The sequence below is a fragment of the Linepithema humile genome, chromosome 1, assembly GCF_040581485.1.
Source record: "Linepithema humile isolate Giens D197 chromosome 1, Lhum_UNIL_v1.0, whole genome shotgun sequence".
Classification (NCBI taxonomy): domain Eukaryota; kingdom Metazoa; phylum Arthropoda; class Insecta; order Hymenoptera; family Formicidae; genus Linepithema; species Linepithema humile.
In genome coordinates, this window is record NC_090128.1 from 7,880,662 (window position 1) to 7,899,877 (window position 19,216).

The window sequence follows — 19,216 nt, forward strand, 5'->3', positions numbered from 1 at the left end:
ATTAATATCATAATTATGATTTTAATAAATATATGTATATTTAGTAATATTATAATTATGATTTTTTAATAGTATTTTATTGATATAAAATATTGCAAATAATAAATTGGCGATTTTCGCTTTATCGTTCTTAAAGTATTAAAGAAAATATAATCAATATAGCTAATTACAGAATGATGCACATACCTGATAAAGCACATACCTGATAATACTTGTGTATTAACCGTATTTTTGCTGCACTTTGGCGAGAAAGCAACTTGAAATATGCGAGGAAGACTGCGTTCCATGTTGGATAGTTAAAAACTGATGCTGAAATCGACGTATTATGTATTATGATATTGACGTTAATAATGATTATACATGATGTTTAATACGTCTTTTGTTACGTATTAGGCGTTTGACATTTTGCATAAAATATTTGTGATATTTTTTCTTGATACATGATATTCACCTTTAAATAATAACAATCATAAAAGGTATATGATTCGAAAACGACGCTATTCATCGTAGCAGAATAGCGTAATTAAACTTGCCGCACTTCGAGATATATCGAAGAATGTAATTGCGATTCTCGAAGCGCCAAAACAGTCAACGCAGGAAACTTCATAGTAATCGTTGTAAGAATTTCAAATATTTTAGAAAATTTTGCAAATAGTTAAAATAATAAATTATTACAAGAAGCATATAAAAGTAACAGTGTCTACGAATAAAAATATGTATACATACCAGGCAATAATCATGCAGTCGTTGCACCTTCGATGCGCGAGACATGCAAGGATTTCGAGCAACTACAAGTACACAGGCGCAGCCGAAATCGCCATAGTAGCGATTATACATAATATTTAACACAACACAAATGTTTGAGACTTCCCAAGAGAGATTTGTAATAATATTTTTATGTAATATTCTTTTTAAGCAATAATAACTGTAAAAAGTACGGAGCGAGTTGTGAACGCGACTGCACGACTCCGGGACGCGTTACAAAATGGCCGCACGGAATAGACGATATTGCGATTCTCGAAGCGACGAGTAATCGAAGTAGCGAACCAATCATATTGCAGTAATTAGGTCTGTTCAGTTGGTTGTTCCGCATTAAAAAATCGCATATCTTATACTTTTAATTTACAATAATTTAATGTTTAATTTTATTTGTCTTGCACTTTAGAAATGCTTGTTTTCAAAATAATTTAGATAAATCTACATAACTGCATAATACTGAATAAATCTAAAAAACAAGTATTTCTATTGGATATCGATATTTCATGTCGACGCCGTTTAAATCCGCCATAAATTCTCTATAGGTTGAGAAATGCCTTGTTTCTAACAACATTATTCATCCAGAGAAAATATGTTTCTCTTTCTATTCTGCAATATTTTATAGCAATCTTAATCAATTTTGAATAGTATTTGAAATTATTAATTGTAATAAAAGTGCTTCGACTATACGACGAATTTTAAATCCTTCAGTAAAGTGTCAATAGTGTTATCTTTCCATCAAGGTGTATAAAAAACAAGTTATATTGTGTTCACAGATTGTCCTTCATAGAACAGTGTTTATAAATAGTGAAAATGAGTTCAGGATTTATATCAGAAGCTGAAATTGCCGAACAACGGCGGATGCGACAAGAGGAATGGGAACGTGTACGAACTGCTGATCAACCTTTAGGTTAGGTTCATATTTTATATACAGCAACATAATTATTTTTTAATTATACATAGTCGCAAATTATATGTAGCCGTGATGGCTGTATATAATGATCATTCAATAATTGAATTCAATGACTATGAATATTTATGAAAAATATTTCATATTTGTGTAATGGTTACAGAAGCTCCAGAAGACTCTTATGATCCTAGATCATTATATGAAAGATTACAGGAACAGAAAACTAAAAGAGACTTGGAATATGAAGAAGCTCATAAGTTAAGTAAGTTGCACAATAAAATTGATTTTTATTAATAACTATAATGCATCCAATATATGTTTAAGCTTTTAAGATTGCAAGCTGATTTATCCTAATTAGTATTGAAGATATAAACTATTGAATTGTAATATTTTTTCTTTGTTTTTTCTAAAGTATCCAATCTTAAGTATCTAATAGTTATTATATATAATCTATAATAATATTGTATTATTTTATAAATAATATGATTAAGCAGTTATCTATAAATCATTATATCTCATGTTTTGAGATCAATTTTTATGATCTAAAATCATGTATTTGAATAATAACTCTCGTTTTTTTAGGGAATATGATCAAAGGATTGGATGATGATGAAGTAGAATTTTTAGATTTGGTTGATAGAACCAAAATGGAAGAAGAACGTAAAAAAAATCTTGAAGAAGAAAAAGAAATGCGTGATTTTAAAGCTGCAGTTGCTTCACTCCAAGAACAGAAATTAAACGAAAAATTGAAACAAGAATTGAAGAATCCTCCTGTTAGCAGTAAAAATACTATTTGTGGAAGGTATCATATCATCACATAGTTTAAATTTTCATCATAATGTTATAATTTGGAAAGTATTAAATTGAAAATCATTAAATAAAATTTGTTTAAATAATTCAACAAATAATTAATAAGAGATTTTTAAAATCAATAATTTAATTATTAACAGGGATTATTCTATGGGCTAAGTAAATTTGCTATATGATTTTATTGTACATCAGCATTACATAAACAAATTTTTTGGTCTTATTTTTTTGACTCTTTAGTGAAGAGAATCTCTCCTCTTTTTGTTTAATCGCCAAAACATATATATATATATATATATATATATATATATATACAGGGTGTCCCAGACTTACCGTATCACCCGTTAATGGCAGATTTCTGAGGTCATTTGGAGACGAAAATCTTAATACCAAAATGTCGAGACTACTATTTAGTATTTGAATGAGAAAGGCTTAAAGTTTACCAATCAGCTTGTTAGAATTTAGCGTGCTCAGGGACATCGCATCTCGAAAGGACCCTTGCACAACACTTTATTCAATACATTTTATTTACTTCACTCAGCTCTTATTCACTTTATTCACTTTATTTACATTGTTCGCAATACTGACGAATTTACTAACAATAATAATTTCTAAATTGTATTAAAACACGATGCGCGTCGAACTGTCAAAGCAGTCGTGCCATTGACAAATGACGTTTCTCATGTCATGAGAGAAAATCAATACTATCGGTACGAAGTATGATTTGCTACATAAAGTGTTGTGCAAGGGTCCTTTCGAGATGCGATGTCCCTGAGCGCGCCAAATTCTAACAAGTTGATTGGTAAACTTTAAGCCTTTCCCATTCAAATACTATAGTAGCCTCAACATTTTGGTATTAAGATTTTCGTCTCCAAATGACCTCAGGAATCTGCCATTAACGGGTGATACGGTAAATCTGGGACACCCTATATATATTTATTTATAAACTTAATCCTTAATCTTTGTTTTCAAAGTGTTGTATAATATTATATTTTTTACATATCATTGATTTGTAAATCCACTTCTATGTCTTTTATTTTCCATTACTGAGTAAAAATGTAGTATGTATATTTGTATAAAATAGCCTTTCAAAATTGTCTAGCTTTAGAATGGTGTAACCACTGAACAATAACACACTCGCAAATACGTTAAGAAAATGTCTCACCATTTAAAAGTTAGACATTTTAATTTTTTAAAAACCGATCTATATAAATGGACTACATTTTTACTTGGTGATAGAAAGGATAAAAGACATGGCAATAGAAGTCTTGATCTTAGAAACTTCTGTTAATAATTTAATAATTCAAGTTTATATAATTTTTAACTAATTTAATAATATAATGACATCAGAAAATTTAACTTGAATTATTTTTTAGTAGTCGTTCATCGCAGTTAAAGTTGCCAGGAGGTATTGTAGTAAAACGATCTGACAAGCAAAAACAAGGTAAAACGAAAAAGGTTCTGTTTCCTGCTAGAATTGAAAATTTATACGATATGTTACAATTCTTTGTTATTTTTTCAGGAGAAGTTAAAGGAACTAAAAGAAAGTTATCTTCATCAGAGGATGATACAGCTACTACCAAAAAGAAGGAAAAGGAACATACATCTTGTGAGCCAGCACCTAATACCTCTAATTATGAATCAGATAAACAAGACGATAATATAGTAGTAAATCCAGTAATAAGTAATGGATATAGTGGACTCAAGTGTATTGGCATATTACCAGGTCTTGGCACATATGATAATTCTAGTGATAGTGATTGCAGTTCGGACACAGATCAGGAAACAGAACCAAATCCTTCTATATACGATATGTTAGGCCGAAAGATAAAAGTATTGAAAGAAAAGGAGAAAAGCTGAATGATATACATATATACATACATGCACTTGTGTGTATATGTATGTATAAACAAGACAATGTCTGTGAAAATAAAAAAAAATTTGTCATTACATTACAATTCATTGCGTTTAAAATATATTGGATAAATACATTATATACATTTTTACTGGCATAAAAATACATGGATACACAACTACATATAGCAAGTGTATCTGCGTACAATTATATTTGTAGAATAAACATGAATTGTATTTTAGCAATATTTAATTTCATAATTAGTTTGAGTGCTTCAGAATTTTTAACTTTGATAATCATCTTAATTATCATAGTTTCAAATTTTTTAATGTATATATTATCTAATTGTAGCGCAATAAGATTGCTGTAAAATGGAGCATTGATCTATCAATCAAATAAATGATTATAAACAAAATTGTACAGCTTTTCATGCTATTTCTTATTTTTACCACACCATTTTTAACATTTATTAGAATATTATTTATTTCTGTATCAATTACTGCAAAAGTGTATAATTGTCAGGTATATGCATAATTTCATTCAGTAAATAACTATGCTATGTATTTTGTAATAATTTACTACTTTAGATATATTTCATATTTATTAAATATTTCTATTTTATTTTTATTTATGTAAATTATTTTCAATTTTATATTTATTTATATTTATTTCAGCTGTTTTGAGATTTACTTAATAAATATTATAATATTTATATTATTTATAATATATAATATAATATATATATTATATATATAATATCAGAGAGAAGCCTGAGAGCGGTCATCACCCCGATTTAGCTGCAACCACAATTCAAGACGCCTCTATGTGCACAAAACGTGCACATTGAACTACTGAGCCATGTACACGATACTTTCCAGTGGGTAACATGCTATGTGCACAATGTTTGGTTCTGTTCCATTCTATGTGCACAAAGTGTCGGTAACACAGAGCTAGTAGGGTAACATTGATGTATATAAAATAAATTTTCAATAAAAAAACATGCACATGTCATTATTTATTTTTATGTTAAAGCTTAATTTACAATAAGTTCTTTTTAACATAAATATACGTGACAATTTTGTTAATAAAAATTGCATCCAAGAATCGCGACATATAAGTTTTTTTAATTTTTGTAAATTCTATTTTTATATTTTGCCCTTACTTTACAATTTTTACGTAACAAGATTATAACTTTTAGATACATAGCACGTTTTGTGCACATAGAGGCGTCTTGAATTGTGGTTGCAGCTAAATCGGGGGGGATGATCGCTCTCAGGCTTCTCTCTGCTGGTACGATCATTTTCTTTCTTTCAATGGAAAGAAAATTTAAAGAATGTTGTGAAATAAAATACATTGTTTGTCGAGAAAAGATTTTAATAAAACCAAATACAATATAATAATAGTATACAATAAGTAATATTAAATTCAGAAAACATATACAATGAAAAAGAAATATATACAACAATGCTGCATACAGATGCAATAATGTGATATACATATATATATGTAATACAATATACAATTATATAATAATATAATATACAATATAATATACAATATATTAATACAATATTTTGTACAAATGAGAAACAGATTTTTACAAGTTTACAATATTTAAGAGAAATGTTCCAGTGGCAATATATTTAAGAATTAATTATTATTAAAAATGTGATGTTTTCTATGAAAATAATATTTTTAATATTATATAATAAAAATTAAAATTTACTTCGCGGAAATTTAAAACCAAAATTTGCATTTATTAAACGACGATATTAAATATTTGCAAAAATAATTGGATACGTAAATTTACCACAGTTTCCGGACATTATATTTATGAATATTAAAAAATTATTTTGTTCATATATTTTCGGAGATTGAGACATATCCAGCCATTGGGACATTTAGCTTATTACAATTTTTCTTAATATATTATCCTGTATTCCATCGAAATAATATACAAGATAATACAAAATGAAAATAATATGCCAATATGTCAATAATATGTCAATAAAATCATTTAAACGTTCAAAAGTTTTATGTATAATGCAAAATACTTTAGTTAAAAAGAGCTGAACAATACGATTTTTTATTTATAATCAAAAGTATCTCTTATAATTCAAAAAGTAGTAATATTTTATTAGTGAAATTTATTAATCTAAACATTTAAACGTCTAAACGTTCAAACTTTTTCATAATTTACGCAAGAAACATCTTTCGTTTTTCGAAAGAGAATCTTGCTGTTTGCCCACCTGAAGTTTTATCATTATTTTTGTCATCAATAAACTACAAACTAACTGCCAAAGCAGAAGTTCCAAAGTTTATCGACAGCAAAGAATTAAAAAAAAAAATACAATATAGAAGTGATAAGAAGTTTTAAAATCCTACCTACCTACCCACAAACTTTATCTAGTAGAAAATCCTACCTAATTAGAAATTCTATACCTAAGAGTTCGTACAAAAAATTTTCCGCAGGATGCTTTAGCGCAAAGCTCGACTCAGTTACCGCCATTTGTATCTGAATTTCGGGAAGGAGTTTTTCGCAGGATGCTTTAGCGCAGAGCTCGGCTCAGTTACCGCCATTTGCATCTGAAATTCAGGAGCGAGTTTTTCGCAGGATGCTTTAGCGCAGAGCTTGGCTTAGTTACCGCCATTTGCATCTGAATTTCGGAAGGAAATTTTCCGCAGGATGCTTTAGCGCAGAGCTCGGCTCAGTTACCGCCATTTGCATCTGAATTTTGGGAGGGAGTTTTCCGCAGGATGCTTTAGCGCAGAGCTTGGCTCAGTTACCGCTATTTGCATCCAAAATCTGAGAGCTACTACCTTGGTGTTTCTCAAAAGACGCTAGCGCAGAGCTCAGCTCAGTTTCCGCTAGTTGCGTCCGAAATTTTTGTTGATAGTCGATCATTATTCAATGATCGATCGTATCAACGTTGTTTCGAGATCTGTGCTCGACCATCATCGACGGGACCACGAATTTCGAATTTCCGCGCTCAACCATGGGATCAACACTAGAACTACCGACGATTAACATATACCAATTTTTATTTCTTTTTTCTTTCTTTTTAAAAGGTGATAAAGAGAAAAAGTACATTAATCAATTTAATTATTTAACACAATGCAACACAAGTCACAGAAAAAAATCTCAAAAAATACAATATAAATTTAAATAATTATTCTAAAATGAATAAACCGGTCATTTTGACCGCTTTGATAGTTCTAGTGTTCTAATGTTAAGCCATAGGACCACGGATGCATGGGTAAGCTAGGAAAGATTGCGAAGAAATTGACGTATAGCAAGAATAAATATATATTTTAAAATTGTAAATAAATTGTTAATAAAAAATGCACTCTTTCTTTATTAGATCAATTATTTCAAATATACCATAATTCATTAATATATTTACGTTTGTGTAAAAGAATTTTCTTTTTTATTTTTAATTTAAATTTGTGATACATTTGTGGTACATATGTATTTAAAAATTTTCTTACTTTTGCTTTTCAACGCCAATTTATAATATTTAATCCTGGAAAGATATAAAAAAATAAACCACTTACCGTAGGGAAGGAAAAAATAAAAGTACACATTTACACACAGAAAAAGAATTTTGCTATCGCAATAAAATAATCGTTGCTATTGCATGTTAAATATGTTAGCGATAAAATTTCGCTATTGTAACTATTTTTACAGATTATTCAATATGCAACAAATCTGGTTTGTTCAAAAAATCGACAAATTTTGAGATGAGAAAACAAGTTAAAATTCGCTGTTACAACAAAATAATTAATTTTTAATAAATTTATTTTACTATTGCAATGAATTGTCGCCATTAATACAAACTTTGATAATAAAATAAAAATAAATTTCTTATTATATATTAGCAATATAATTTGCAGATTTAAAAACTAATTTCGGTAAATAAAATTATTATCTATAACAAATCTCTTTGCTGTTCAAATAATAATCAACTGTAAGAAATTTTGCTATGATAGCTTATATAAAATTTACTGCGGCAGCAAATACTTTTTTTCTATGTATTAACAAGTTTTATCTTTTATTTTATGTATAATCTTTTTTTTAAATATTTTTTTCTTCTATTTTTTCTTATATAAAAAAAATATAAATAAATATATAAACATATATAAATATATAAACACAAGTACATTATTCAGAATAAAAATATATTAGGTTATTTAAAAAATTTGTAATAATTTTTATAATAAAATTGAAAACTATTTTTATATGTTTAGAGTCATCTTTGTTCAGTAATATATGCACCATTGTTTTCGACAACTTTTGGCCATCTTTAACAACTTGTGCATACATTATTAAATAAAGATATATAAACATATAAAAATTGTTTTCAATTCTGTCATCAAAAAATTCTACAAACTCTCTGAATAATTCAATATATTTTGATCTGATCTGTCAATCATGAAATACATTTAGGAAATATTCCAGGATTAAATATTCATCAACGCATCTAAGTCCTAGCCTATCCATTTTAAGATAATGAATCGAAGAAATAGTGTACCTTTTATAATTTTATTCAAAGTATTCTGGTGTATGATTATATTTTTAATATTATATGATTAATATTTAATATATATGGATTCAAAGGGCTATTAGGCTGATGAAAGTTGCTTCAACTTCGGGCTCAATCAAAATCAAAATTAGAAACACTTTGCTTTTTTTTAATGTATTAGTAACACATAATTAAATTTAATATAAATTAACTAAAAAAATAAGTACTTCGTTCTTTTAAAAACAAATGCACGTACAACTTAAAATACTTTTAAAAAATACGAGAGAATAAAATTTTGATATAACTACTATAAAGCAATAAAAATTATACGACCTGCAAAGTGTCTCGCGTTTATATATTTTTACACCATTATTTGATCCATTATCTTAATAATAAAAGACAAATTAAACTAACTCACCGATCGATGCGCAGCAGCGGAGTTGTCGTTCTGTTGATCTGCATAGTTGATCTGTAAAATACGAAATAAATCAAAATTATAGCAGCGTTCACAATATGAAATATTTGTGAAATCATAAAAAATATTGAGTACATCGAACTTTTAATTCGTTTTCTAAGCAAATTTGTAATAAAAGAATTATTAAAAAAGTTTAATTATTTAAATAAAAAGTAAAAAAATATGCGAATAAATTCTAATAATGATAAATATTAACTAATGTGAATATTTTGTCTTTCAAATATTTTAATGTACAATATTTTCAACAAATAAATAAATTATTGCTTACCGTAAAGTTGCTCCGCCGGCGCCCGATGCTCCTCCTGAGCCTCTTCCTCCCCTCAGTGGTTCATCGAAGCACTCACATTGAATCTCACGCGTTCGCGGCGCATGCATTGCTCGCATGCGTACCTGAATACGAAAATCGCGCGATACTTAAAACGGCACTCCCGACATCACAGGCGAATCGAACCGAATTGTCCAAGCTGTGACGTTACGCGCGAATTCCGTCCGCGTTTCAGACGACCACATTTACCAATTGGGGCACGATTCTCTCAAAACAGAAGGCAAAGATAAGCTTGAAGAAGATGAGGTGATTAGTCATCCAATCAACCGACTAGATACAAGACATCTGAAAAGCAATCGGTAGCGTTTGACTAACTCCGGTAGCCGTCCTCGACTACCTTTGACAGTCCGGCTATCTGTACAACTAGCGCGCTGCACGTAGAACCGAAGATTGCCCTGCCGTAGTGGAGATTTTATGATTGAAATTGACCTTTCCCTCCCCCGAGCCAAGCCTAAAGTCAAAAAAAATCGTGTCCCAATATTTGTCATACAGCAAAAATGCGTTCATCTATAGATTCGCTATAACTCTCGGCATTAACGGCACTCCCGACGCGCATTTTGTTATACTATACGACGGAACGAATATATTTTGTAGCACCGATTACGCGCACAAAGTTGATCTGTAAAATAAAAAAATAAATGCAGATTAGTGTTTGAAATAATTAATATTTATAAAATAATTACTGCGCACATTAAACTTTATATTCGTTTATTTATGCACACGTCTAAACAAAGAATTAAATTTTTAAATTTAAATTTAACTCAAATTTACTTGAAATAAATTAAGGAATATAATTGTATTATTCACTTAAGCTTCTGAAGCTTTATTACATCATATTGTGATCATTCTGTGTGTAATACGGATACATAGTTTTATCTTTTATTTTAATCAAAATAGCTCTTTGATTGAAACAATACTGTTGTTTTTTTTAAATCAGCCCCTGCACTATTATTTAAAAAAAATAACTTTTTAACGATAAATTACTTACCACAAGTTGTTTTGCCGTCGCCTGATGCCTCCTAGTCCTCCTCCTCCTCTCAATTGTCCATCGATGGCTGCTCCTTTTTGGAGCACTCATTCGCGAAAACACGGTTAATTACAAACGCGCGATCTTTGTCATGATGACAAAGGTAAACTCGAACAACGCGATCGTGCTAGGCTACAATTCGATATATAGCAGAAGCAACAGCAGAGAAGAGAAATTGAAAATTGCGTAATTAACTTTTCGCTTTATCCGTCGCGACTATGTTACATGTAAACTACTTTTCGTGCTTTTCGCACATGAGAATTAATACAAATTAGTAATTAGTTGTAAGGAATAATCTTTAATATGTGTCTTCATTTGAAAAGTAATACGGTAAGGAGAGCGATACAAAAAGACTCATTGCCGTCTGCTCTGGTTCAGTGTCCTTGGGCAAATGATAATAAGGTTATAACGCGTTAAGAGTACGCCGCGATGTAAATCGCAAGAAACAAAACTCTCCTTGACGACACGCGCTAAAGCATTTTGATGCTAGCTCGCGATGTCGGGGATCGTTTTTGTTTTTCGTGATCTACGGCACGGCGTATGTTGTCTTGCGCGCTATCACCTTATTCACATTCTTATTCGAATACGTCACAGAGCAAGCAAAAACTTTTCTTTAATATTCTCCTTGCCGTATTATTCCTCACAATCACAACAGATATTAGATTATTTCCTACAAATAATTGTCGATTTATATTACATCTCATGTACGGGAAGCGCGAAAAACTTGCGAAAGTGGTTTAGGCATAGCATAGCTGCGACGAGTAGTAAGCAAAATCGACTGCGCAATTTTCGATTTCTCTTTGCTGTCGTTGCCTGTTGTGAGAATCAAATAAATCATAGTTTCATACAATCGCGTATTTTTCGAATTTTCCTTTATTATGATATGACAAAGAAAAGCGCGATCGCATGAAACTATGATCCGTTTCATTCTCACAGCAGGCAACAACGATAGAAAGATATCAAAAGTTGCGCAGTCAATTTTGCTACCATTCGTCTTGGCTGATATACCTAAATTATTTTTACAAAATTTCCGTGATTTCCGAAGATGAGAAATAGTATGAATCGGCAACTTTTGTTTGTAGAAAATAATCTTTTAATATCAATTGCAATTACGATTTGAAAAACAATATGATAAGGAGAACGATACAGAGTTATTTCCGCTGCCGTGTGCTTCGCGCGAATGCCGTCGTGCGAATGTGAGCAAATTATTACACGCAAGGACAATAAGTACGCAAGACAACAGCGCGCGCACGCGTCTTAGATCACGAAAAATAATCTTCGACGCTAGTGCCGAAATTACTCACATGTAGTGTTAGGGTTTTGTTTTTGAATTTTGTTTTTTGCGTGTTATTATCTTACCAGAGCAGCAAAAGTTTCTTCGTATCGTACTTTTCACCATATTAATTCTCAAATAGCGATCGCGATACATATTAGAAAATTATTTTCTACAGTAAAATCCCGATTTATATTAATTCACGCACACGAAAAACATGGAAAGTAGTTTAGGTATAGCATAGTCGCGACGGGTTAAGCGAAAAATTAATTACGCTGTTTTCAATTTCTTTTCTATGCCATTGCTCTGCTATGTGTCAAATAGTAGCCTCATGCGCGATCGTGTTTTTCGAGTTTTCCTTTGTCGTTATAACAAAGTGTCGCGCGTTCATAATTAACCGTGTTTTCGCGAGTGAGTGTGGCATAAAAGAGCAGCCATCGATGGATAGTGAGGAGGAGGAAGCCCAGGGGGTATCATGCGACGACGTAGCAACTATAAAGGTATTGTATAATATATAATTTATTATTTATTTATTATCTATTTGAAGAATACTTATCTTAATGATTATGCAGTACTTTTTTCACATGTAATATAACTAACTATATGTATAATATAATATGTACCAAATGTATATTTTAGACTATTTAAAAAGGATTAGAATTTTCAGTAAAATATCTATACTATTTAATATTTATAAATGGCAAATATTTTTTACATGTTTAAAATTTTTAATTATTGCTTTAATTTAAACATTATTTTGTATTTTATAGATCAACGTAGACTACAACTCCACTGTACATCGTGTACCGGTGAGTAAAAATCAAATTATTCTTGTTTTATTAAAGTATTGTTATATTAAAGTAACGGATTTATGAAAATTATGTTATATATAATGAATGTAGATATGTTTAGGAAGTAAAAAGAATTCAAAATTAAAAGTATTAAAAAATATTAAGTAAATACAATATTTCATAGATCTGTTGCTTTAAGATGGATAATCAACGATAAATTAATTGATATTTCACTTTAGAATTCATGCAATTATTTGTCGCTTTATTATATGTATAATGAAGATATACATAAGCTTATAAAACAATCTTTTTTGCTACTTTCATTATTTCGTTATTTTATCATATCATAAAATGTTAACTACAAGATATAAGATTGACTGAAAATTTTAAAATACACACAGAAAGAAAAAAGAGAAAACATAGAAAATGCTTTTTATAAAGTTTTAAGTGAAATATAAAGTTTTTAGTTAAATTTTTCTTTATGGTGTTTTCATACGTTAAATAGAGCTATACTAAGTATACTCTACAAGTCTAAGAAAGAAGGGTTTGTGGATTTATTTATGAAATATTCAGAATGTGCCGATAACGCGTGCGAGAGAGAAAGCGTGGTAGTGAGAGAGAGAGCTCGTAGACTACAGAGCGTATGTAAACAATCCCACCAAACTTCCCCGCGCTGTGAGTAAACAAAATTCCAACGTGCTCTATGTCCTCTCTCTCTCACTACCACGCTTTCTCTCTCGCACGCGTTATCGGCACATTCTTTTCCCCTACTCCTAAATTACCCATCGACACGACCTTATACAAATGAATCCTTGCTCCTGGACTGTTACTATTCGCACGGCGACACTTGAGTGAGGCAAACCGTTCGCGTATCGGTGCGTTATCTCTCCCAACTACCCCCAATTCCTATTACTCCTCACAGTTTTTTCATTTTCCTCCCCCTTTTCTATCGTTACCTGTTGCGTACACGGCAACGTGTCGAACGCATATTCCGTGCGATGAGCGATATTCACGTTTAACTTTTGTCCTAATATAACAAAATACGCGTCGGGAGTGTCGGTTAAAATATCGTATGATTATTATAATATCGTTCCGCCGTAATTTCCCAGTAATATAAAACGCGGAGTGCCGTTTAAAGTGCCGTGCGATTTTTGTATCAACGTCGCGATCGCGTGTGAATACTTTAGAGACCACTGAGAGGAGGAGGAGGCTCAGGAGGAGCATCGGGCACCGGCGGAGCAACTTTACGGTAAATAATAAATCATTCATTTGTTGAAAATATTGTAAATACTCATTATTTTGAATGCAACTATAATCTTGATTTATTTTCGTATTTTATAGATCAACTATGCTGATCAACAGAACGACAACTCTGCTGCTGCGCATCATGTACCGGTGAGTAAAGATCAAATTATCTTTGTTTTAATCAAAGTGAAAGTATCGCGAAAGTTTTCCTATAATTAAACTAAAATTATTTTATGTAATAATAATCAAATTTTGTTCAATTAACATCTGTTTAATGTGTAATTTCGTATCGGCAGAGTGTTACTTGGTAAATACAAAAAAGACGTACTGACAAGAATGTTATTAATAGCTCTTTTTTGTTGTTAACAATCATATATATTATACATCCTTGGTTCTCGAATGATCACAAAGAATTTTTAATCGCGTTAGACGTTAGAAAAAAAATTTGCAAATTTCTTTGTAATTATATTGCAGTTAAAATTGATACGAACGCTATAATTCTTTATAATTACATTTTATCTCAAAGTACGTACATAGTTTTTATAATATGTTGGACTGAATATCGTTCAGTATAATTAATCGAGATTGCTAGAATTGTAATTTTGTAATTTATTGTTCTAAAATTTTTGTATTTTTTTATTTGCTGAATTTTTGTATGAACTTTCACGATTGTGCTAGTTTTGTATCTTTCTATACAAGGCAAATTTCTTATTCAACGAACACTTTTAGTTTATGTGATCATCGGAGATTTATTTACGGCATTTTGTAAAAATAAAATTAAAAAAACGATTTGTGGGAAAATATGCGCATGAAAAATCAATAGTTCGATAATTTTATATACGATTGTAGTAATCAGTAACGTGGAATTTTAGAGACGCGCTGATAAAAGTCTCTCAACAATTCACGTAAAATCTTGTACAGCGACTCATTCATTGCATTATTTTGTGCTGTGACTTCGATTTAAAGTATTTCATTGTATAAAAATCAACTTATCTACTTATAGCAGTTATCACTATACAAAAGTTTATAGTTTGCAAAATATGTTAGATTATTGATTGGAAAAGAATAATTGAACGTGTCTCGTCGCTACGCTTTTTGCACTCATATCGAGGAAACTCCGCAATAATTTTGTATTTCATTCAATTTGTAATCACAGTATCCACGGAAAAGAATAATTAATTGTATACATGTATTATTGATAGATATTTGGCTGGCAGTCCCTACATTTATGAATAAACGTTAATCTTACATAAATTAAATATTTATTGTCCAATCCAAACTTTTAATCTCAGAAATATATAATTAGATTTGTTTAGATTTATGCATTATGTATTAAGACAAACTTTACAGAAAAATTTTTCTTATTACATAATGCACAAATCTAAACAAATCTAGTTAATATATTTCTGAGATTAAAAGTTTGGATTAAACAATAAATATTTAATTTATGTAAGATTAACGTTTATACATTTATTATTTATTGATAAATATTTGGCTGGCAGTCTCTGTACATTTATGAATAAACGTTAAAACGTGAAAACACCATAAAGAAATTTAACTTAAAATTTTATAAAAAGCATTTTCTATGTTTTTTCTTTTTTCTCTCTGTGTGTATTTTAAAATTTTCAGTCAATTTTATATCTCGTAGTTAACATTTTATGATATGATAAAATAACAAAATAAAGAAAGTAGCAAAGAAGATTGTTTTATAAGCTTATGAAATATTGTATTTACTTAATATTTTTTAATACTTTTAATACTGCGCAGTAATTATTTTATAATTATGAAATGTTTCAAACACTAATCTGCATTTATTTTTTTATTTTACAGATCAACTTTGTGCGCGTAATCGGTGCTACAAAATATATTCGTTCCGTCGTATAGTATAACAAAATGCGCGTCGGGAGTGCCGTTAATGCCGAGAGTTATAGCGAATCTATAGATGAACGCATTTTTGCTGTATGACAAATATTGGGACACGATTTTTTTTTACTTTAGGCTTGGCTCAGGGGGGGGGAAAGGTCGCTTTCAATCATAAAATCTCCACTACGGCAGGGCAATCTTCGGTTCTACGTGCAGCGCGCTAGTTGTACAGATAGCCGGACTGTCGAAGATAGTCGAGGACGGCTACCGGAGTTAGTCAAACGCTACCGATTGCTTTTCAGATGTCTTGTATCTAGTCGGTTGATTGCATGACTAATCGCACCTCATCTTCTTCGAGCTTACCTTTGCCCTCTGTTTTGAGAGAATCGTGCCCCAATTGATAAATGTGGTCGTCTGAAACGCGGACGAAATTCGCGCGTAACGTCGCAGCTTGGACAGTTCGGTTCGATTCGCCTGCGATGTCGGGAGTGTCGTTTTAAGTATCGCGCGATTTTCGTATTCAGGTACGCATGCGAGCAATGCATGCGCCGCGAACGCGTGTGATTCAGTGTAAGTGCTTCGGAGGACCACTGAGAGGAGGAGGAGGCTCAGGAGGAGCATCGGGCGCCGGCGGAGCAACTTTACGGTAAGCAATAATTCATTTATTTGTTGAAAATATTGTACATTAAAATATTTGAAAGACAAAATATTTACATTAGTTAATATTTATCATTATTAAAATTTATTTGTATATTTTTTTACTTTTTATTTAAATAATTAAACTTTTTTAATAATTTTTTTATTACATATTTGCTTAGAAAACGAATTAAAAGTTTAATGTACTCAATATTTTTTATGATTTCACAAATATTTCATATTGTGAACGCTGCTATAATTTTGATTTATTTCGTGTTTTACAGATCAACTATGCAGATCAACAGAACGACAACTCCGCTGCTGCGCATCGATCGGTGAGTTAGTTTAATTTGTCTTTTATTATTAAGATAATGGATCGAATAATAGTGTGAAAATATATAGACGCGAGACACTTTGCAGGTCGTATAATTTTTATTGCCTTATAGTAGTTATATCAAAGTTTTATTCTCTCGTATTTTTTAAAAGTATTTTGAGTTGTACGTGCATTTGTTTTTAAAAGAACGAAGTATTTATTTTTCTAGTTAATTTATATTAAATTTAATTATGTGTTACCAATATTATTATATATATCTAGAAAAAATACATATTATACTAGATTATAATTATAAAAATTATTAAAAAATATGTAACCTGCAAAATGCGTTGTACATTAAAAAAAAGCAAAGTGTTTCTAATTTTGATTTTGATTGAGCCCGAAGTTGAAACAACTTTCATCAGCCTAATAGCCCTTTGAATCCATATATATTAAATATTAATCATATAATATTAAAAATATAATCATACACCAGAATACTTTAAATAAAATTATAAAAGGTACACTATTTCTTCGATTCATTATCTTAAAATGGATAGGCTAGGACTTAGATGCGTTGATGAATATTTAATCCTGGAATATTTCCTAAATGTATTTCATGATTGACAGATCAGAACAAAATATATTGAATTATTCAGAAAGTTTGTAGAATTTTTTGATGACAGAATTGAAAACAATTTTTATATGTTTATATATCTTTATTTAATAATGTATGCACAAGTTGTTAAAGATGGCCAAAAGTTGTCGAAAACAATGGTGCATATATTACTGAACAAAGATGACTCTAAACATATAAAAATAGTTTTCAATTTTATTATAAAAATTATTACAAATTTTTTAAATAACCTAATATATTTTTATTCTGAATAATGTACTTGTGTTTATATATTTATATATGTTTATATATTTATTTATATTTTTTTTATATAAGAAAAAATAGAAGAAAAAAATATTTAAAAAAAAAGATTATACATAAAATAAAAGATAAAACTTGTTAATACATAGAAAAAAAGTATTTGCTGCCGCAGTAAATTTTATATAAGCTATCGTAGCAAAATTTCTTACAGTTGATTATTATTTGAACAGCAAAGAGATTTGTTATAGATAATAATTTTATTTACCGAAATTAGTTTTTAAATCTGCAAATTATATTGCTAATATATAATAAGAAATTTATTTTTATCTTATTATCAAAGTTTGTATTAATAGCGACAATTCATTGCAATAGTAAAATAAATTTATTAAAAATTAATTATTTTGTTGTAACAGCGAATTTTAACTTGTTTTCTCATCTCAAAATTTGTCGATTTTTTGAACAAACCAGATTTGTTGCATATTGAATAATCTGTAAAAGTAGTTACAATAGCGAAATTTTATCGCTAACATATTTAACATGCAATAGCAACAATTATTTTATTGCGATAGCAAAATTCCTTTTCTGTGTGTAAATGTGTACTTTCATTTCTTCCTTCCCTACGGTAAGTGGTTTATTTTTTTATATCTTTCCAGGATTAAATATTATAAATTGGCGTTAAAAAGCAAAAGTAAGAAAATTTTTAAATACATATGTACCACAAATGTATCATAAATTTAAATTAAAAATAAAAAAGAAAATTCTTTTACACAAACGTAAATATATTAATGAATTATGGTATATTTGAAATAATTGATCTAATAAAGAAAGAGTGCATTTTTTATTAATAATTTATTTACAATTTTAAAATATATATTTATTCTTGCTATACGTCAATTTCTTCGCAATCTTTCCTAGCTTACCCATGCATCCGTGGTCCTATGGCTTAACACTAGAACACTAGAACTATCAAAGCGGTCAAAATGACCGGTTTATTCATTTTAGAATAATTATTTAAATTTATATTGTATTTTTTGAGATTTTTTTCTGTGACTTGTGTTGCATTGTGTTAAATAATTTAATTAATTAATGTACTTTTTCTCTTTATCACTTTTTATAAAAAAAGAAAAAAGAAATAGAAGTTGGTATATGTTAATCGTCGGTAGTTCCAGTGTTGATCCCATGGTTGAGCATGGACTTTCGAAATTCGTGGTCCCATTGATGATGGTCGAGCACGGATCTCGAAACATTGATATGATCGAACATTGAACAATGGTCGACTATCAATACAAATTTCGGACGCAACTAGCGGAAACTGAGCCGAGCTCTGCGCTAGCGTCCTGCGAGAAACATCGAGACAATTGCTCTCGGATTTTCGATGCAAATAGCGGTAACTGAGCTGAGCTCTGCGCTAAGCATCACTCGAAAAACGCCGAGGTCGTTATCCTCGGAATTCTCTCAAGTGAGAGATGTCATTTGCGTACACGAAAATGCGTATAACGTGATATTAAATCGATACTTATGAATTAAATCGTTAATCGTT

The 19,216-nt window shown here is 29.9% G+C and overlaps 1 protein-coding gene and 1 long non-coding RNA gene across 3 annotated transcripts; both read left to right on the forward strand.

The window, feature by feature from the left end:
- Window positions 1-1,136: 1,136 nt before the first annotated feature.
- LOC105679661 (PSME3-interacting protein) lies at window positions 1,137-4,743 on the forward strand. Of its 2 annotated transcripts, none has more exons than XM_012379818.2 (5): window positions 1,137-1,666; window positions 1,830-1,928; window positions 2,249-2,468; window positions 3,853-3,917; window positions 3,996-4,743. In XM_012379818.2, the coding sequence occupies exons 1-5, from the start codon at window positions 1,570-1,572 to the stop codon at window positions 4,331-4,333; spliced, it is 819 nt and encodes a 272-aa protein (XP_012235241.1). In that variant the 5' UTR covers window positions 1,137-1,569; the 3' UTR covers window positions 4,334-4,743. The 2 variants fall into 2 exon arrangements, with proteins under 2 accessions (XP_012235241.1, XP_012235239.1); XM_012379816.2 differs by having other exon boundaries at window positions 1,145-1,666; window positions 3,850-3,917.
- An 8,687-nt stretch (window positions 4,744-13,430) lies between these two features.
- Window positions 13,431-18,701, forward strand: LOC136998418 (uncharacterized). Its single transcript, XR_010888988.1, has 3 exons — window positions 13,431-13,991; window positions 14,084-14,137; window positions 15,818-18,701. It is a non-coding gene; the product is annotated as an uncharacterized lncRNA (long non-coding RNA).
- Window positions 18,702-19,216: the final 515 nt, after the last annotated feature.

Excerpts from the sequence above, each read along its gene's own strand:
- LOC105679661 (XM_012379816.2), top strand. The coding sequence starts at position 1,570 with ATGAGTTCAGGATTTATATCAGAAGCTGAAATTGCCGAACAACGGCGG. Across the intron at positions 1,667-1,829 it reads AACTGCTGATCAACCTTTAG|AAGCTCCAGAAGACTCTTAT; the intron begins GTTAGGTTCATA and ends TAATGGTTACAG. Across the intron at positions 3,918-3,995 it reads ATCTGACAAGCAAAAACAAG|GAGAAGTTAAAGGAACTAAA; the intron begins GTAAAACGAAAA and ends TTATTTTTTCAG.